General features: G+C 48.0%; 1 protein-coding gene across 3 annotated transcripts; it reads right to left on the bottom strand.

The window, feature by feature from the left end:
* Positions 1-7,710: 7,710 nt before the first annotated feature.
* Znf205 (zinc finger protein 205) lies at positions 7,711-19,260 on the bottom strand. Of its 3 annotated transcripts, none has more exons than XM_034505996.2 (7): positions 18,850-19,260; positions 18,150-18,286; positions 15,311-15,524; positions 15,003-15,094; positions 14,340-14,460; positions 12,265-12,372; positions 7,711-12,095 (listed from the first exon to the last, which is right to left on the bottom strand). In XM_034505996.2, the coding sequence occupies exons 2-7, from the start codon at positions 18,204-18,206 to the stop codon at positions 11,041-11,043; spliced, it is 1,647 nt and encodes a 548-aa protein (XP_034361887.1). In that variant the 5' UTR covers positions 18,207-18,286; positions 18,850-19,260; the 3' UTR covers positions 7,711-11,040. The 3 variants fall into 3 exon arrangements, with proteins under 3 accessions (XP_034361887.1, XP_034361886.1, XP_034361888.1); XM_034505995.2 differs by having other exon boundaries at positions 18,670-19,258; XM_034505997.2 differs by lacking the exon at positions 12,265-12,372 and having other exon boundaries at positions 18,670-19,252.
* Between the last annotated feature and the right edge of the window lie 1,624 nt (positions 19,261-20,884).

Raw genomic sequence — 20,884 nt, 5'->3', positions numbered from 1 at the left:
GCTTTCCTTTACTCCTTGCTCACCACTCTAAATCTGCACTCAGCTTAATTGTGTTTCCAATCTTCCACCTGGGGAAGTGGTCAATGGCCACCCCACCCCAGATCTCACATGGCTGGTGACTCTCTCTCCCTCTGAAGCATGATGAATCCGTTTTCTCATCCTGTTTCTCCTAGCCTGCCTGTGGGAACCTGGAAATCCTGCCTCTTCCACCCAGCCATTAGTCACTGGCATCTTTATTGAGTGATCAAGAACCAATTGTGGAAAAGGACCTTAAGTGCTCACACACAGATTCCTGATCAAAGCATCAGAACCACCCCTACAGTCTCCTTGTAATGTTTGAAACAAATTACTTAACTCATATGTACTTAGTCCAATTGTATGCCTCAGCTAGTTAATATCTCCCAATAACTTTTGAAAATCATTAAGAGTTTGCGATTGGTCCCTGCAGATCTGTACATTTTATGGTCAAATTTTTTCGTGGACTGATTTTATAACCCAAGTAACTAAGTGAATCTCCCTTTGAATTTTTTCTGGAGCAATCTATAACATGGCAGAATTCTTTGTGTTACCTTAAACATATTCTCTAAAACATCTTTGTCAGAATCAGCCAATGGAGTGGCATCCATATAATGATAAATTATAGATCAGAAAATTGCTTATGAGTAGCTTCTAATGGTTGTTGCACAAATACTGACATAAAGTTAGAATATTTAACATTCCTTGTGGAAGAACCTTCCAGTGGTATCTGTTTAGTGGATGACTATTATTCAAAGTACATACCTAGAAAGCAAACCTTTCCCTATCTTTCTCATGCAAGGGTATTGTGAAAAAACGATCTTTCAAGTCAATTATTTTTATAGGCCATGATTTTGGTAACAAAGACAGTAAAGGGAGTCCAGGCTGTAAAGGACCCATTGGTTGAATTGCCTCATTAATTGCTCTTAAGTCTGTTATCATCTTCCATTTTCCCAATTTCATTTTTATAGCAAACAGGGGAGCTCCATGGGCTGGCACACTCTTGTATATGTGAGCCTCCAGCTGCTCTTGTAGCAGTTGTTCAAGTGCCTGCAGTTTTCCTTTTGTTATGGGCCACTGCTCTTGCCACACAGGTTTGTTTGATGACCATTCTAGGGGCAAGGCTGTTGCTGTGTCAGTACTGCTTACTGACTTGCTCCTAATGGCTTGCTCAGCCTGCTTTATTATAGTACACTGGACCACCAGCCCAGGGGTGGTACGATCCACTGTATGGTGTGTCCTTTCATATAAAGTATGAATCCAAAAATGCATCATAGGCCAATCTGGTGGGGGGGGGGGCATTTTCTCAATTTAAGGTCATTCTTCCAAAAAACCTCAAGCTTGTGTCAAGTTGACATAAAACTAACCATGGTTGAATTCTGGCCTCCATGGCCCGCTCCTGTCTAGTAACCAACATCCTTTTTTTTTTGTTTTGTTTTGTTTTGTTGGAATTTTTGCTTGTTGGTTTCTGTGTTTATGTGTATGTTTGTCTGCTACATTGTGTGTGGTATTCAAGGAGCAAGAGAGGGCAATGAATCTCCTGCTCCTGAAGTTACAGATGATTGTAAGATGCCCAGCATGGATGCTGGGAACCAAACTTAGGCCCTCTGGAGGCCCTTGGAACTGATAAGCCAATTCCCCAGCCCTGGTTCCTTGGTTTTGGGAATCTTTGAGACAGGGTCTCATTCATGTTGCCCAAACTGGCCTAAAATTTGCTATGTAACCAAGTTACTTTACTTAGTTACTTTACTTTTCTATTGCTATGCCAAAATACTAGGGGCTGGAGGATGGCTCAGCTGTTAAGAGCACAGGCTGCTCTTCCAGAGGACCCAGGCTCAATTCCCAGCACTCACATGGGAGCTCACAACTGTCTGTAACTCCTATTCCAGTGGATCCAACACCCTCACACAGACATATATGCAGTCAAATCACCAGCATACATAATTTTTTAAAGCACCATGACTAAGGCAACTTATAAAAGAAAGCATTTAATGTGAGGGCTCACAGTCCCAGTCCGTAGCCATTATGGCAGGGAGTGCAGCAGCAGACCGGCAGGCAGGCATGGGGCTGGAGCAGTAGCTAAGAACTTACATGCTGGCCTACCATTAATTCTGGTCCACCAGTAGGAGGCAGAGGAGAGAGAGAGAAAGACAGAGACAGACAGAGAGAGAGACAGAGAGAGACAGAGACACAGAAAAAGACAGAAGGGAAAGTGTAGGCTTTTTGAATCTTCACTAATGAGCCATTTCTCCAGCCCCAGTTGGAGCCTCAAAAGCTAGTTTTGTGGTTTTTTGATGGGGGTTTGTGTGTTTGTTTGTTTGTTTGTTTCATATCTTACATTTATTTGGGGAGTATGCATAGAAGTCAGAGAACAACTTTTTGAGGAGTCAATTCTCTCCTTTCATTATGTGGGTCCTGGGGCTAGACCTCACCCCTTACAATGGACAGCAAGTGCTCTTACCTGCTAAGCTACCTCCCCAGCCCATCTTTTGAAAATTTTTCCTGTTATGTGCAAGCTTCCAAATGTAAAGTGCGTATAGTGAGATCTCTTAGTCTTCTCTCACCTGCATCATCTCATTTCTAGAAATGAGCAGCCCCACCCACTACAGACATAATTTACACACACACAAAACATATTTAAGTAGACACATTTTAGCTCTGTCCTATGACTTGTAAGTTTTGTTCTTTAATTACTGTGTGTGTGTGTTGTGTGTGTGTGTGTGTGTGATACACATATGTGAGTTCAGGTGTATCTATGCAAAGATAGATAGATAGATAGATAGATAGATAGATAGATAGATAGATAGGATAAAGTCAAGTAAGGTAAGGACTGAAAATGTCCCTTGTTGTCATCAGAAGGACAGACAACCCAGGATGGGAACAGACTCACACTGGTTCCGGGGACCTGTTCTTCTTATGTGTGCTGTGGTGAAGTCCTTTATTCAATATGTCCTCCAAGCGGCTTCACAGTGATGTAATTGTGAGAGTTGTGTAACTTGAATGACGAAGTCTAGCCACCTTCTTCAGAGGGTTTCGGGGTCCTGGGTCTTTGTCCTTATGTCATTTGTACATAGCCTCTTCCCTCTTGCTCTCTAGAGGTAGAGACCCTACAATTGTTTTCTGTAATCTGAACCACCCCAATATCAGCTTGAAAGAAGATACAGGTGTCCAGGTTTCCACATCTTATTCCAAGCAGGACTTCAGATACCCCTCACCCCTACTCTCTGCCCCTCCCACGGCAGCTCCAGCAAATGACCCACCCTGTGAGCTCAGTTTTAATGACAATAGGAACTGGGTTGATAAAAGAGAATATTTGTTTATTCCACAAAGCAGATACCCAAGTAGATAATGCAGCCTCATAGACTACAAGACTGCCATCAGATCGGGGGACAGCCATGCAGCCTCATAGACTACAAGACTGCCACCAGATCGGGGGACAGCCATGCAGCCTCATAGACTACAAGACTGCCATCAGATCGGGGGACAGCCAGCACCTGCTCAGCCTCTGCCATGAGGCTTGCCACAAACTCTCACTCTGTTGTTTTGGTCTCTGTTGCAGCTTTGATGAGAGCCATAGGTCACTTCCACAAAGACAGAATGATGTGCCAATTCCCTCTGTAGCTGTCCAGAGAGGTGGGGCTTGCTGATTCTCAGAACCACGAATCTGATGACCAAGCCCATTTGGGGATCTTTAAAGAGCATCAAGCTCAGAAAGGATTATATCTTCCAAAGCCTTAGAATTCTAGGGAGTGGAAAGCCTAGAGGGAAGGAAAGGGTGACCTCATGTTAGTGAGCCTGTCTCTCCAACAACAAATGGCCCAGGAGAAACAGGGAAGCTCTTAAATCCCAGACTGGGACAGGCCCAGATGCTGTGAGACCTTAGTGAAGTTGCTGGGGTCGGGATCCCTGCACAACTCTGGCAGTCAGGGTCTAGGAGGTGCAAAGGCTCATTCCTCAAAACATTCAGCAGAGTCCAAAGCCCCTCCAGCTAGGTTCAGCCACTCTCCATTTCTAACTAACTTGTCCAGCAGACCTGCGAACAAGCTAGAATGAACTAGATCATTTAGATATCCAGTTCTAAATGTCTGGGGAGTCTAGCTCAGTCCTCTGGGCTGACTGCAGCCAGAAGCCTACTGGTCATCCTAGCTCTTCCCTGTCCAACCAGCTGAGGGGAGTTCTGAATCACCCACTCCCTCCACATCCAGAGGTCCGTACCACTGTCTTTGTCTGCCACAACCATAGAACCCTTGCAGGCTCCCAGCAAGATTTATTGCTCTGCACTGCAGTGCCACATGCAAACTCTTCCACGACTCCCTTCCACGCCATCCTTCGAAGCTTCTGGATTCCTTTCAAACCCAGCACAAAGCTCCCTCCCTCCTGCTAGCTGCCGGCTCTGCTGGATCCACACATCCATCTTTCATCTCCTCGTCTCAGTTTTTAAGAGTTAAACCCCACCCCCTAGGACTTTTTGCAGAGGCTACACAAAACATCGACTGTTCAAAAAGCATTGTTGGTTCTTACTCTTTTTCTTTTGTTTTCCATCGATCTAAAGAAAAAAATGCAAAGAAGAGAACTCACTTTTAAGGCAGTGAGCAACACCCCCCACACACACACATACACAATACCCCGCCCATGGACGAGACCACACCATCTACAGTAGCAGAATAAAGGGCGGGTGTCGGGGTGTGTGCCCAAGAGGGCCCAAGAGGCACTGAAATAAAGAGGCTATTGAGAAGTCCGCCAGGTCCCTCTTAACTCCAAGAAGCCAAGTTGGCTAGAGCTGGTTATACCAGCTCCTGGGACCGTGGCCACAAGGTGGCAGTGTCGGCCACGCTCTCCCTCAGCACCGGAGCCAGCATCTTACACGCTTCAAGGGTACATAGATAGTAGTGAGACATAGCCCACTCCTACAGATCTTGTGTCATCTGACTTATTAGACTTTGGAAGCCCTTTAAAAAAAAAAAAAACAGAGTTCTGAGAAGAAAAGAGATGTGGCAGAAATTTCCTGCCCAATGTATTTGCAGCGAGAGCCGTGTCACTGGACAGAGAAGAGGGAGGCAGAGCTAGGAGTTAGGAGGAGAAAAAAAGAGGTGAGATGGCGGCAGACAGATACCCTCGTGTCTCTAGCAGTCTCGAGTAGTTATTCACATCAAAAGGTTAGATAATTGGGATAACAATTGTAATTGTGTGGGCATCTTGTGTGTTGAGTATTCGCCTATATATAAATCTATTTGGTTAATCTTAAGCTTTAGAGTTTTACTTTACTGGGTTACTGGAAAGTTGGTCCGCCGACAACCCAGTGGTTATGGCTGTGAAGGAACTAGCGGCTCCAGGGATGAGCAAACCGGAGTTGGAAACAGCGACTGGTCACTACAGGAGCAAGCTGGGGGACAGCCTGTTGGAACCAGCTCGGGAGCTCCAGCCCTGCAGGAGAGTTGGCTGGCCGAAAGTAGTCCAGCAGTAGAGCAGGAAGTCTGTGGGTTCACTTTCTAATATCTCCCGCTACACAGAGGAAGTCACACAGAGCTGTGGTCTGGTTGAACACTGCCCATGATGGGTTTTAAGTTCTAAGACAGCCTTTTGGAATTCAAAAAAAATCCAACTTCCATTAAACACTGCCCCTCACCCCATCACCTTGACAGAATCTTGCCTTGAGATAGCCCAGAGGCAGAGAACCAAAAGAAGCTGGAGTTGACCTTCAGTCTCTATCAGCCTACACAACCTGATAACCTGTAATGATTGGTTACTCACTGCACAGACATGGTCTTTTTTTATTCCTGACACAGCCCTGCACTACTGATGGAATCTCCAGGGCCAGTAAACTAAGAGGTTATGATGAGAAAAGTCTGTCTACCCACAGTGTGGGCCTGCCGAGGGCAGTGTAAGGCTACTGGAGCCTGTCCTTCATTGTCTGCCACCAAGGAGGGGCTGGGACTGTAAAACTTCTAGAGGAAAGAAGGACCAGTGAGATGGCTTACCAGGTAAAGACAACTGGCACCTTGTTCCATCCCTGGGACCCACAGGACGGGAGGAGAAAAGGGATTCTGGTAAGTTGTCCTCTGAGCCACACAGAGTGAGACAGAAACAGAGAGACACACAGGGAACAAAAATTATAAAAACAAATTTGGCCAGGTAGTGGTGGCACATGTCCCTTAATCCCAGCACTTGGGAGGCAAAGGAAGGTGTATCTCTGTGAGTTCAAAGCCAGCCTGGTCTACAGATCAGGCTCTAAGACAGCCAGGGCTACACAGAGAAAACTTGTCTCAAAAAAAACTAAATCAAAACACAACAAAACAAACTCATAGTCAGGTCAGGGTGGTTAGCAATTCTGCAGGAGATCTTTGGGCAGGTGAGGGCCTGATACCAGCCTCTCCTGGCCGTCTTCACTCCCAAGGTCCCAGATTCTTCTGCATCCAGGTCATTCTACAGGTTCATGACTTTGCCTCTCATTGCCCATCCACCTCAGTGAACACTGTTTAAATAGACAAGGATCTGGGCCATAACAGATTGTAATTACCTGTTCACTGGAAACATTCACCTTGAATAAACACAACTCGGATGACTGGAGATAAAATGACACACACTAATATCACAGTGGGTCTCTGTCTCAAGGGGGCTTTGGTGGCTCACAAGAATGTGAGTCACATTAACAGAGAGATTCAGGGTTGGAGAGATAGCTCAGTCCGTAAAGCTGACACATAGCAAGCTCCAGTCCCAGTGATTCTATCTTAAAAAAAAAAAAAAAAAAAAAAAAAAAAAGACATCTGAAGTTGTCCTCTGGCATGAACACACACACACACACACGAGCAAAAAATGCAACTGTAACCACCAAAAGACCCCTTCTCTGTGCCACACATGTGCAATCAGAAGAAATTAGGAACTGACATTTTGACAGTAATGTTTTAGGTTTGTTGTTGCAATTGTTTAAGGTTTCAGATTATTTCTTTTTTTTTTTTTTTTCTTTTTCTTTTTTAGCTAGAATCTCCTGTGTACTCCTGGGTGAGCTTTACTATGTAAACAGGCTGGCCTGGAATTCACAGATATCCAGCTGCCTCAGCCCATGAGTGTTGGGACTGAGGGTGAGTGCCACGTGCCCAGCCACTGTAGTATTTAATCCATAAGCTGTATTTTAAGGAACACACACTCATGTTACTTGGCATCACTTTTGAGTTGGTTTTGAAGCAATCCATTGACTAGTACACCAGCTAGCATGGCTTTCCCTTCCTTTAAGGTGACTGTGCCAAGAGTAGACAGGTTTCCTTCTATTCCAATGCATTGGGCTGGAGAGATGGCTCAGTGGTTAAGAGCACTGACTGCTCTTCCAGAGGTCCTGAGTTCAATTCCCAGCAACCACATGGTGGCTCAATGCATTACTGTGTATGTCTGTACAGAGATAGAGAAAGTGCTTCCAGGGCTACAGAAAAAGCTTGTCCATTAAGAGTGCTAGCCGCTTTTCCAGAAGATCCATTAGCGGCTTACAACTGTCTGTAACTGCAATCCCAGGGCTCTGGCGCCCTCTTCTGGCCTCCATCCACATCATGCATGCATGTGGTGCAGACATGCATAAAGGCAAATATTCATACACGTAAGAAAGAAAATTGCGAGCACCTGCGGGTCAGTCAACGCGGGAGCCACGAGGGGGGGGGGGTGAGGATGGTTATAGGAAAGGCAGAAAGAAGACGCAAGAGACAGAGATGGGAGGGCCACTGATGGATACCATGTCAGGGAGCAAGTGTATTTTCTCAGTATCTTTTAAAGGCAAGCAACACAAAGCATGACCAATTCCAGGAAGATAAACAATGACCACAAATCCTTACGTGAAAGTTCAGTATCTGTTTGACTAAGGCTGTTTCCTTCAGACTAGGGCAGTCTCTCAAGAATGTTATGTGTAAGTGGAGGAACTTGATAAAATATAACGTACATCTTAATGGAAAACAAAGATAAATGTCGGCAGACTCATTCATGATTAAATTACACGCAAGAAGTCAGTCACAGTTAACTCTGGAACTGCTCCCCACAGAAAATGCTGCCTTTATTCCCAATACTTGGTAGGCTGATCTCTGAGAGCTCAATGCCAGCCTGGTTTACATAGTTCCAGGAATATATATATGCTTCAAAAATATATTTATTCTTTTTCAAGGCAGTTTCTCTGTGTAGCCCTGGCTGTCATGGAACTTGCTGTTACCCAAGCTGGCCTCAAACTCTGTCTGGTATTAAAGGCGTGTGCCACCACTGCCTGGCAAATAAATGAATATGCCAAACTCTAATATGAATATACATGTTCTGCACCGAAATGAGCAAACCGTTCAAAGACAAAATTTAAAATATAACTGAATCAAAAAATAAATGAAAAACAAAAGTTGGGCCTAGTAGCCTACACCTGTAATCCCAGCATGTAAAAGACAGAAATTCTAGTCCAGGCTGGTCTCTACATGGCGCGTTTCAGGCCAGCATGGCTACAGCCCTAAGAGCCCTAGCTGGTGAGGCACTAGAAGGAGTCAATGGGACTAGCCTGAAGAACGGAAAACTAGCTCGGAACAGTAGCCAGGAACTGTTGCCTAGACAACCGCGCAGCTTGGGGGGGGGGGGGGGCGGGAAAAGGGAAAGTTGCTGGGACTAGCTTGGGGGGGGTGATTGGCCAGTTTTTTGTTTTTGTTGTTTTGTTGGTGTGTGTGTGTGTGTGTGTGTGTGTGTGTGTGTGTGTGCCCATCTCCCTGGCAACGGACCTCAGAACTGAGGACAGTGGAGGACCGGGCCTCTGGTGGAAAAAGCTCCATCAGACTCCTGACCTGTTGCCAGCGGGAAATTCTGAGAAGCTGCCTAGACCAGAGTTGTGTCCATGTCTCCACCTCCGCCAGGCAAAACCAGCTTTCACCCGGACCCTGAGCGGGAAGCTCAGAATAAACCTGTGCGCTCACTCCTCGCCAGTGCTCTGCTCTCAGAATCACACTAGTAACCCAGGCGTTCAGCAGTGGCCCGTGAGCCCCCGAAACTCCACCCGGACATCCAGACCCAGCTCAGGCTTCAGGCCCCCCCATCATCACCCACCAAATCATCAGTCCCTCTCATCCCAACATTACAGACCCGCGACGCTACCACTTCGTCTTACCTGTTCTTTGTTAAAGCTGCCCGTTTCTTCTGAAGATAGTCTTGTGTCATCTGTCCCTACCCGTCACTATACATTCAAATGCACCAAGCACACAGCCGGAGGAACTGAAGTCTCACAGCCTGAACAACACCCATGGTGTGAGTCGGTAATGCTAAGTTCCTGTGAATTTAACAAGTCGTTGAAAGCAGCCCCTGCCTTCATTAAAAAGTTCCCGGAAGAGAAGCCCATTTCACAGGAGAAAGTACCTTCAGTCCCTCACCCTGAACCACACAGATTCCACTGCTGAGTGACAGTCGTCTGCACAACTAGAGGTAGCAGTGTTTCTTTCTGGCCTCTTAAGAAATAACCATCTAGCCTGGGCGTGCAGCACACATCTGTAAGTCTTTCTTGCATTTGTGAGGCAGAGGCAGGATGACCAGTTGTCATTCAAGGTCATCTTTGATTCCACAGTGAGTTCCAGGCCAACTTCAGATACTTGAGATCCTGTCTAAATAAAACATTTTTTTTTTTTTTCCCAGACAGGGCTTCTTTCTGTGGAACCCTGGCTGTCCTAGAACTCTATAGACAAGCCTGGCCTTGAACTCAAACTCAAAGATCCATTTGCTTTGCTCTCCCAAGTGTTGGGATAAATGGTGTGTGCCACCACCACCCAGCTAAATAAAACTGTAAAGCCCACTAGAAAAAGAACTCACGATCATCTTTTTAAAAAGATTTAAAATTTTTTAACTATGTGTGAGATATGTGATAATTATGTGTGCACATGTGTGCAGGTGCCTGCAGAGATAGATAGGCGTCATCAAAACCCCAGCACTGAAGGTATTGGTGGTTACAAGCCAAAGAAGCAGCCAGGGCTCAGCGAGTGCCAGGCACCCCTTGGGACATGCCATCTAAAGGGACTCCCTTCTCCTGCTTCACAGTTTCAGAAGTAACTGGCTTTCTTCAGGTCGGGAAGCCTGAACTTAGATGCTCTTGTTTATAGACATATGGTCCCAAGTTGAGCCGGGTGGTTTTCACCTATAATCCCAGTACCTGGAAGGTGCAGGCAAGGCGCACCGGTTACACAGCCAGTTCATGCTACCCTAGGCTACATGAAACCAGGTCTCAAAAAATCAAAACCTGGGTGAGATGACTCAGTAGTAAAGATGAAAGATGACTACTGACCACTTGAGTTACAAATCTGGGATCCACACGGTATAGAATAAATTGAGTTGTCCTCTGACCTCAACAGGTGCGCAGTGACACGTCCATACACACGTATAGATACCAACAACCACCACAAAAAATATTATTATCATTATTGTTATTATTAGTTTTGCTTTTCGAGACAGGGTTTCTCTGTGTAACAGTCCTTGCTGTCCTGCACTCACTTTGTAGACCAGGTTGGGCTCGAACTACAGAAATTCACCTGCCTCTGCCTCCCGGGTGCTGGGATTAAAGGAGTGTGCCTCCAAACCTGACTCAAATATTAATTTTTTAAAAAATAAGGTCCTAATGTTCTGGAATCGACGTCAGACAACTGAGACTGTGACCCAAGTCAAGGCTAGGGAAGAGAGGCTTCCCAGGCCAACAATGGTGGCTTGGGGTTACCTGAACGAGGACACCTGGTGGAACCACGAGCTACCCGAAGCTCAGAGATCAGCTCAAACACCAGGCAGACAGAGCCACAGAGCACAGCTTGAAATCCAAGCCTTTAATCTGCAGCGAGAGTATCCGCCCTTCTAGCCCTGGCTCCTCCCACGTTACCATGCCCACCTGGTGCCAGAAGTAGCACCTTGCAGTTAGTTCCCTGCCCTCACCCCTGTCCACCATCCCAATGGCTATGACCCAGCGTCTTCCCAGGGCCCTAGCATCAGCGGGGCTCCCCCAGCTTCCCTGGGTGTTCTCAAACCTCGCCCCCTCCTCTCTCTCTCAGGCTTTTAAGTGGGAGCAGGTGGGGGTGCTGTGAGCGCCCCCGCTGCCGCCGCCCCCAGCATGAGCACGGCCAGAGCCTTGGGTCCAGTGGTGTGGATCTTCTCGTGCCGGTGCAGGTTGGAGCGGCGGCTGAAGCTCTTGCCGCAGAGTGGGCAGGAGTAGGGCCGCACGCCACGGTGGGTGCGTTGGTGGGCAGTGAGGTGCGAGCTATGGCTGAAGCTCTTGCCACAGTCCAGGCAGTGGTAGGGCTTCTCGCCCGTGTGCGTGCGATTATGTGCGATGAGATTGGAGCGCTGGCTGAAGCACTTGCCGCACTCTGGGCACGGGTAGGGCTTGACGCCGGTGTGGGTGCGCTGGTGTGTGACCAGGGCGGAGCTCTGGGTGAAGCACTTGCCGCAGATAGGACACTTGTGGGGCTTGGCGCCGGTGTGCGTGCCCTGGTGTGTGACTAGGTCCGAGCGGCGGGTGAAACGCTTGGCACAGCGGTCGCACACGTAGGGCTTCTCGCCAGTGTGGATGCGCTGGTGCTGGATCAGCGTGGAATGGTGGCTGAAGCTCTTCCAGCACGAGGGGCAGGTATAGGGCTTCTCGCCCGTGTGGATGATCTGGTGCTGGATGAGGTGTGAGCTGCGGCCGAAGCGCTTGCCGCAGTCCGTGCAGGTATAAGGCTTCTCGCCCGTGTGCGTGCGCCGGTGAGTCACCAGGTGCGAGTGCCAACTGAAGCCCTTGCCGCACTGTTCGCACTTGTATGTCTTCTTGCCCGAGTCACCGTCGGGTACCAGACCCTCTTCGCCACTTTTCAGGGCCTCCTCCCCCTCAGTGGGTTTCTCTGGGGCGCTGTCCTCTGGGGTCTTGTGAGGACGTGCTTCGGATGGGGCTGGCTTTAGCTGACTAGCTTCCCCGGTGTCTCTGGCCAGCTTTGTACCCAGATCACTAGCCACATGCTGACCACACTGCGGGTCTTTCCCCGGGGCCCACCTGGCCCTAGTCCTTATGGGTTTGGTGTCCGCTAGGGTTGCGACGGCCAAGGTTGGTACCACCTTCCCCATTTCCACAGCTCCTGTAAAAAGACAGGCTGCTAGATGACGGTAAACTTCTACAGCGCCCACAGGGAAGCTACAGGACCACGCAAGGCAATAGCCACCCTCTAGCAGTAGAGGGGCTTGGAGACCCTTGCATGCATATCCACAAGGGGATCCCCAAACCTTAGCATTGGCTAAGGCCCTCACCTGAACCAAGGCCTCGCCTCTCCTCAGCTCCTGTAATCCGGCTAGAGCTTGCCACCTGGCCCTTCCCCTGAACTTGGGGAACCCAGAAAGGTCTGCTGAAGGGAAACCCTGTCCAGAAAGAGATGCTGAGCTTCTGGGACTGCCCCACAGTACGATAATCCCCCAACCCGCCTCCACTCATCGTGGTTCTTCTGTACCCAGACTCAACTCTATAAGGCAAAAGGGGAAAGCCATTTGCAAAACAAGCCAGCAACTGGGAGGCCAAGGGAGGAGACTGAGCTCAAACCCTGTCTGGACCACATAGTGAGACTATCTCAATACATTAATTAGTAGGCAAATTTTTTTAAATTCCAGGCTTGGCCAGGCAGTGGTGGTGCAAGCTTTTAATCCCAGCACTCGGGAGGCAGAAGCAGGCAGATTTCTGAGTTTGAGGCCAGCCTGGTCTACAGATTGAGTTCCAGGACAGCCAGGGCTACACAGAGAAACCCTGTCTCGAAAAGGAAAGAAAAAAAAAGAGCAGAGAGTTGTAATTGTGATTCCCATGGGCCTCGAGGGGAGGAAAGGAACTTGCTAGACCCAGTTGAGTGCTAAATTCCCTCTAATCTCAGGATTTGCTTGGACCTGTTGGTCTGAGCCCTGGCAAATGCTAACAATGGCTGGTAATTACAGGAGTGGGTGGGGTCCTGAGTGGGGAACTGATGTGCCCAGAATGGGTCTCAGGACCACCACTCCAGTCACTGACAGAACTACCCAAGGCTGCTCGGGGCAGGAAAGATAGATAGTTCAGTCAACAGCAAAGCATGTGTGAAGATCTAAGTTCCATCCTTAGCAACATTAAAAGCCAGACACAGTGACAATGTTCGTAGTGATGGGTATATGGGTACCTGGAGCTCAATGGCTATCAAGCCTAGACAACTTGGTGAACTCCTAACCAATAAAAGACCCTATCTCAAAAACCAACCAACCAAAAAAACAACAAAACGAAGTGACCTGGCATAACTTTAATCCCAGTATTGGAAAGCAGAGGAAGCCTGAAGCCTGGTCCACAAAGTGAGTTCTAGGACCAGGGCTACATAGAAATCCTGTCTCAAAAAAAAAAAAAAAAAAAAAAAAAATCAAAAAACACCTCACCACCAAAAAACATGGACAGCACTTAAAGATTCAAGACTCAGGCTGACCTCTGGTGCTGTCTCTCTCTGTGTGTCTGTCTCTCTCTCTTTCTCTCTCTCTCTCTTCTCTTTCTCTCTCTCTCTCTCTCTCTCTCTCTCTCTCTCTCTCTCTCTCATATACACACACCACTGCTTAGGCTCAAGGATTCCACCTTAACTAGCAAATTCGAAATAGCTATAGTTATATAATGAATGGATGCATGACAGATGGACAATGAAGAGCTGAAGGCATCATCAAATTCTGTCAGGATCAGTTTGAAACTAAAGAGTCAAAAGCCTGGTCTTAGACACAGCCCTTCCCACCCTGGAGGAGTAAGCTTGTTCTGTGAGTTCTTTGAAGCCACTGCCTCTAGCCTCTAGCTTAAGGATCTGGGAGGGTGGCTGATGGCACATCTGACCAGGAAGTCTCCAGATGAGCAGGCACATCTGGAGCTGGGAGGCTGAAGAGAACTACTCGTGATATGAATGCAGGGAAAGAAGAAACAAAATTCCAAACCAACACTGGGCAGTGCTGCAGCCAGTAGCCTGCACAGCTGCCTCTTAAGTATCTTTTGAGACAAGGTCACAGCTTAGCTCTGCAGGCCTGAAACTCGCAATGTAAACGTCAGTCCTCTACCCTCTGCCTCCACCTGCTACTGCTGGGCTTACAGATGTGACCACAGCACCCGGCACTGGCTGTTCAAATTCCAATCTAAGTTGATCAAACAAAATTTAAAGTCTTCTTTCTAGAACTCAGTGGGCACCTGGCTTGTGGTCATTGTCCTAGGACAGAAAGAAACATGTCCATCCGTGTGGAAGGTTCTGCAAAGCAGTGCTGTCCAGATAAAGAAGAGAGGAAAGGACAGGCAAGGTGTGGGCAGGGAGGCAATGACGGGGCCATAGGAAGCCACTGGAGATGAGCCTTACCCAAAGCCAGCCCATTCTTTCCCTGTAGTATATCTCTGTAGAAATTTTTCTGTGTGTGGTCCAGCCTTCCCCACTCCTCCCGGGAGAGATATAGAGCTACATCCTCAAAGGTCACCGGCATCTGAGACAACATGAAAACAAGACTATTCAGAGTTTGCTGTGGACATGGTAAGAAGAAAAAAAAAAAAGACAACTCCAAGATATGTGACAAGACCAGGCCTTCAAGCTGCAGCTGCCAGGAACCCCATCACTTGGATTTGATGGTTGGTTAGAAGCACCATCCAAGGATGGCCTTCTGTGGAAGGTGATGGTCAGCAGCAAGACAGCATTTTAGGGTACATGGCCAAAGGCCAGGCCCTCACAGAGCCTCTACCCTAAGCTCATCTCTCAGAGGCGTGTTCACATGAGAGAACAGTCTCTCTGCTGCCTCTGCTTCGCCATCAGCATCAGGACCACTATGAGCCCCAGGCCCATGCAAGGGCTCTCAGGTGGCCCCAGAAGCACTTTAACAAGTCAGAGGCAATGGGTTCTGACTCCATGTCAGAAGGAAAGCAGCCTTATGGAGTCCCGTGCTGAGCCAACTACAGAAGAGGGCATCATGTGATGACCAGGAGGGGTCCTGCCTCTGCCTGGGGCAGCTGGAGACCCTCAGGAGTCACTCACCTGGGACCAGGCAGTGAGGAGTGCCGCAGCCATCTGTCGCTCTCTGGTCCGTCCCCCTCGGGACAGTACAGGAATCCATGATGAGGGAAGAACTGCAGGAAGACAGAGTCCTCAGAGCAGCCGGCTCAGAGCATCCTGCTGGGCACTGATGCTCCCCAGCTACCTTAAGCCTCACCCTAGATTTAACCCAAAAGCAGGTCACCCACTCTAAAGCTACCAGGAGGCAGATGAAAATCTGGGACCCCTCCGTCCCTGGTAAAACCCTCAACCCTCCCCAGAATGCCTCTCCAAGAAGTCACTTCTCCTACCTCCGCCAGGCAGGAAGGGGGCTTTGTCCTTACAGACAGGACTTGGGGACATCCAGCCCCATGTTCCTGGAGTCCTGTCCTCCTGTGATGTCCCCTCACAGTGTAGCTCTTCTGGCTCTGCCTTAATCTGTGTTGACTCCTGAGAGGTTCCCAAGGGCACTGTCTCCTCCTGCCCGGAGAGCATGTCTCCACAGTGTTGCCCATTACCTGAAACCTAGGAATCACAATCCCTGTCAGCAGAGGGCTACAGATCTAGCAGAGATAGCCAGCAATGCCAGGTACAGGCAAACATAGGGCACACCTTAAAGATTTAGCTCTTTTTGTATCCAGGTCTCACCCTAGCAAGGACAGGCAGTAGGAGAAGGACAATGTCAACACGCCACCCCGAAAGCAGTGGCTATCTGTCCACTTAAGCCTCACACTACACAGCACTGTAAACTGCTTTTTTTTTTTTTTTTTTTTTTTTTTTTTTTTTTTTTTTAAATATAGGAGAAAACCAATGTCATGGGTTAAATAGCATCCCCCCACAAATCCATGTCAGCCACAAATGTTGCTTTATTTGAAGCCAGGTGTAGTGGCACAGGCCAGTAAGCCCAGCCTTTGGGAGGTGGAAGCAGGAAGATCAGGAGGCCGGGTCATCCTTGGTTGGCTACATAAGCAGTTCTAGGCAACATGAGACACTGTTTAAAAACAAAACAAAGCGAAGAATGTGACCTGATTTAAAAGACAGGGTTTCTCTGTGTAGCCCTGGCTGTCCTGGAACTCACTCTGTAGACCAGGCTGGCCTTGAACTCAGAAATCCGCCTGCCTCTGCCTCCCAAGTGCTGGGATTAAAGGCGTGCGCCACCACCGCCCGGCTTAGAAAGAATCTTTTACAGAGAAAATTAAGCTACCGATCTTGAATCATTGGAGCTGGGCAGTGGTGGCTCATGCTTTTAATCTCAACACTCTGTGATTTCAAGATCTCTGTGAGTTTAAGGCCAGCCTGTTCTACAGAGGTAGTTCTAGGACAGCCAAGGCTACACAAAAAGAGAAAAGAAAAGGAGAGAGAGAAAGGGAGGAAGAGGGGAGGGAGGGAGGGAGGGAGGGAGGGGGAGAGAGAGAGAGAGAGAGAGAGAGAGAGAGAGAGAGAGAGAGAGAGATTAAATCATTGGAACTTTAACCCTACATCCAGATTCAGATCTTGATAAGAAGAGAAGGCACAGTCAGGTCTGGTGGTGCCAGCTGGGAAGCTGAAGAGAGGATAGCAAGTTCAAGACCTACCATGGCTACTAAAGAGAGTTCACAGCTACATAACAAACTTAGCAAATCTGTTTCAAAAATAAAAAGCTAAAAGAGGCCTTGAGATGTAACTTAGTAGAAGGCTGCTTATAGTGTGTATAAGAACCAGGGTGCATCCTTAGTCAGTCTCTCTCTCTCTCTCTCTCTCTCTCTCTCTCTCTCTCTCTCTCACACACACACGCACACACACACACATACACACACACACACACAAAATAAGTTAAGAAGAGGAAAGGAGGAGAAGGAACAGAGAACAAGATGGAGCCACACACATAACTGGGAACAGCCAGAGCCATGAAAAGTCTCTCTTCCTGTAAGCCATCCAGGAGAGCAGAGCCTTCTACTACAACGAACCCAGGCAGTCTTAAGCCTCTTTGTTAGTGGGAACTTCCCAGGCAGCCACAAGAAGCCAGCACATCCAGGCTGAAAGATACAAAAAGGGCCTGAGCCACCAAGCTCTAAAGCCTCCCTTGCATTGGGGGAACACCTGGGAGACCATGGTGTAGGCAGATGGCCTTCCCTTCCCTGCCTGGGACCTTCAGAGCATCTGGGTGCCAGATCTAGTCATACCCATGACTGACTGGTGGTCTGGACTCAGCTGTTCTACCACCTGCATAAAACAGTTATAAAGAGGTAGTGGTTGAATGAGAGACTGTTGTCTGCTCCAGAAAGTTCTAGATAAACAAAGAACAATGCAAGTAATTACTACTGTTACTCCACCAGTGTGCAGCTGACAGAGTCTGACATCAGCGGAGAAAGCAGATACACAAGGCTCATCGGGTATCAGAGGAAAGGACCCTGGATACTGGGAACAATTCTTTGAGCTTCTGCACCATAAAAATGGCAGCACTTGTGCTAGCATATATTGATATTTCTAACCACCAGCAAAACTAGGTGGGAGGATCCCAAATCCTCTGACTTGGTCTAGTAGTTCTGGGTGTTCTTGGTCCTTGTACCATAGCAGTCATCAGTTACACACTGGCACACTGCTCACAGATGGCTCACACTCATTCTCTCCTTCAAGCCTAACAGTGACCTAGTAAGACAAGTGGGAATGAGTCAACTTTACACAGCACAAGTAGGTCCCACAGAGCAGGGCAGCGGCTCAAGGTTATACACTAGGCCCGAGGCTGAGTCAAAGTCCTCTAGCTCCAAGCCCAGCGTCCAAGACTGGACCTGCAAAGATGGCGATTACACACACACACAAACCCTATGCCACACATAGGCAAGCAACAGTTACAAGCAGAACTAGAACTTGGACCCAGAGAGGTAAGCCATGAGGAGGAGAGGCGTGGCCCAAGAGGAAGGAAGTTGTAAGCAGAGGGCTTCCCTGTGTTCTGTGGGTGCTATGGCCTTTACTGGACAGAGCAAAAACAGTTATACTGTAAAGACCGGTTGGAAGCTATTTCCCATGATTCCACCTCTTCTCCCACATCGCTGCCCAGTGACAATCCATTCTCACAATGACTCTTACACTTCCTTTTGTCCAGGCATCGGTTTTGAAAACAACCTTTCCTCTAGTTCAAAGCATCCCTCCCTAGCTAGGATCCCAGGATACCTCATGGGTTTTCTTCTTGTTCTCAATAGCGGCGACGCTTTGACTGTCTGCAGACATCCTCCACTTCAAAGCCAGGAAAAATAGCAAATGGTTCTCTCCCCTGCTAGTCGAGCCCCCTCCAGGTTTTAGCCAAGAACCTGGAAAAGAGGAAAGAAAGCACTATCTTAGGAACACTTCCGAAGTGCCCCGCACTCCCCAGTGCCTGACCACAGCGATTATGAAGTCTGCCAGGCCCTGCGGAGCCCGTGGTGAATGATATTTTCTGTGAAAGGAATGGTATTGTCCCCTTTGTCACTGAAACAAGAACCACAAATCTCGGTGAAGCCAGCTGAGGGCAACTAAGGGCTGAACGGGAATCAGGGCTTATTGTCCTGAGGTTCAGAAACTTCTGCCGAGAGCCGGCCAAGGAGGCGCCAGTGCGTTGATACCTGCTGTGTGCCCAGCTGGACACAAAGCTTCGCCTGAAACCCACAGATCAACTGCCCACTGTCAGCCTTTCTCTCAAGCTGCAGCTTGTCACCTGGGTACGTTCATCCTGCTCCAGGTCTGGATGGGCCATGTCTTCATCTTCCCAATCCTGGGTCCAGCCCCCTCATTATCTCTTGCCAGCCTGAAGCCTTCCACCTTTGACCCTGTCCCCTTCTGCAAGCTGACTGCACGAGCCGATTTCCAGGTGCTTTTCTTAGCATCCCCTTCTCACCAAGGTGGAAGCAAAGGAGACCCCGGGGGCGGAGCCCCCTCACGAGGGTGAAACGAGTCTGCAGCCAAAATAGAACGGATGGGGAAGTCTGGAGGAGGCTGGGATTAGGGACAACAGGAAGTCCCTTCCAGATCCCATTCCCCCACTCAGCTGCAGCTTTCCAGGGTTCCCAGCTTCGAGAGTTCCGGTCCTGGGGTCCCTAGCCTCGGCTGCACCTGCTTTTGGCTTAGGAGAAAGTGTCCGATCCACGGTGCTGGCTCTGAATGCTTACTATACCCAGCGGTATCTATGAACACGAAACAGAAAAACGAAAGATGCACCGAACGTTGTGGCATATGCCTTTAATCCCAGCATTCGAGTGGCAAAGGTAGGCGGCTCCTTGAATCCTTGAGTTCGAGGCCAGCCTCGTGTACAGAGCGAGTTCCAAGACAGCCAGGGCTGCACAAAGAAACCCTGTCTCAACAAAACAAATATGTATTCATTTGTGAACAGATCTGAGTGTTTGACGATTCAAAGACAGAATTGCAGTCGTCCTTAAACGAGCAGCAGTGTTGTACTGAGCTGAATGGAAGGGACAGAGACATTCTCTCCCGCACACCACACATCAGAATGTCATAAACTTTCTAGAGTGCTCGATCCCTGAGTGCACTTGGGAAACAGGGATGGAAATCTCTGTAGCCCACTCTGATGTCTACCTGTCTACAAGATGGGAGAGAAATTGGATTTTTTAAAGACTCATTCAGGCTCGATAATAGAGGCATATAGAGACTGACCCAGGGTGGATTTGAAAGGAATAAGGGTAGGTATGGGGGATGAGTATAGTTCAACTACATTGTTCAGAGTTCCGGAAGAACTAAATAAGATATTATGTATTTGTTGTCTCGACTGTGTAGCCCTAACTTCTCTGGAACTCACTATGTAGACCATGCTGTCCTCTAACTCAGAGATCTAAAAATATTATGTTTTTTAAAAGACAGAGGGTGGGGTGGAGGGATGGAGCAATAGCGCAAAGGTTTAGAGAATTGGCTTCTCTTTTAGAAGACCTATGTGCAGTTTCTAGCAGCCACAGGTGGTATTCCTAGGAGATCTGACAGTCTCTTCTGAATCCCAAGTGTCATGCACGCACATGGCACACAGACACATATCCAGGCAAAACACCTATACAGGAACAATAAAATAATAATGGCGTATAAAAAGAGGCCGACCCAGTTGTCCAAGATCCTGATGCTACCTTCAGACCTTGGGAACTAAGGCTCCAAGGGGAAGAAAGTGACTGCACTTCCCTTTCCATCCAGGACTGTTATTTGGTGCAGAGCACTGGGGAGTATTAGGAGAGTGGCGGAGCCCTAGCCTAGCCCTGGGATGCCTAGGGGGTGGGGGTGGGGTCTGCAGGAATTCATCCTGTGCCTGTTTGGCTGCAGCTCATCCAAGTCTTCTGAGACTGGACCTTTCATCCCAAAAGGCAAACACTGGTAGCTGAACAGTGGATTGTTCCTATAATCTCAGTAATCAGGAGGCTGAGGCAGAGGATTACCAAAAATTTGAAGCTAGGCAGAGTGGGCTACATAATTCCACATAAACTAGGAATACCTAACAAAAAATTGTCTTAAAAAAAATGAACAAGAAGGACCAACACAAGTTCCCTGCACAAGTTCACAAGCATGTAATGTGGTTCACTAGGCTTAATTCCTTCCTTCCTTTCTTTCTTTTTTTTTTCTTTTTTTTTTTTTTTTTTTTTTTTTTTTTTTTTCTTTTTTTTTTTCTCTTCCCTTTTCCCTCTTGCTCTGCTCGGGCCTTTTTTTTTTTTTTTTTTTTTTTTTTTATTATTATATGTAAGTATATTGCAGCTGTGAGACCCCATAAGAAGGCATCGGATCTCATTACAAATGGTTGTGAGCCACCATGTGGTTGCTGGGATTTGAACTCATGACCTTGGGAAGAGCAGTTAGTGCTCTTAACTGCTGAGCCATCTCACCAGCCCTGACTTAATTTCTTTTAAATTTGCTAGACTGAGTGTCTCGGGATTGGAGTTCTG

Source organism: Arvicanthis niloticus, chromosome 6 (genome assembly GCF_011762505.2).
Source record: "Arvicanthis niloticus isolate mArvNil1 chromosome 6, mArvNil1.pat.X, whole genome shotgun sequence".
In the NCBI taxonomy this organism is placed as follows: domain Eukaryota; kingdom Metazoa; phylum Chordata; class Mammalia; order Rodentia; family Muridae; genus Arvicanthis; species Arvicanthis niloticus.
The sequence above is the reverse complement of the archived record's forward strand: the minus strand, read 5'-3'. Positions and strand labels throughout refer to the sequence as shown.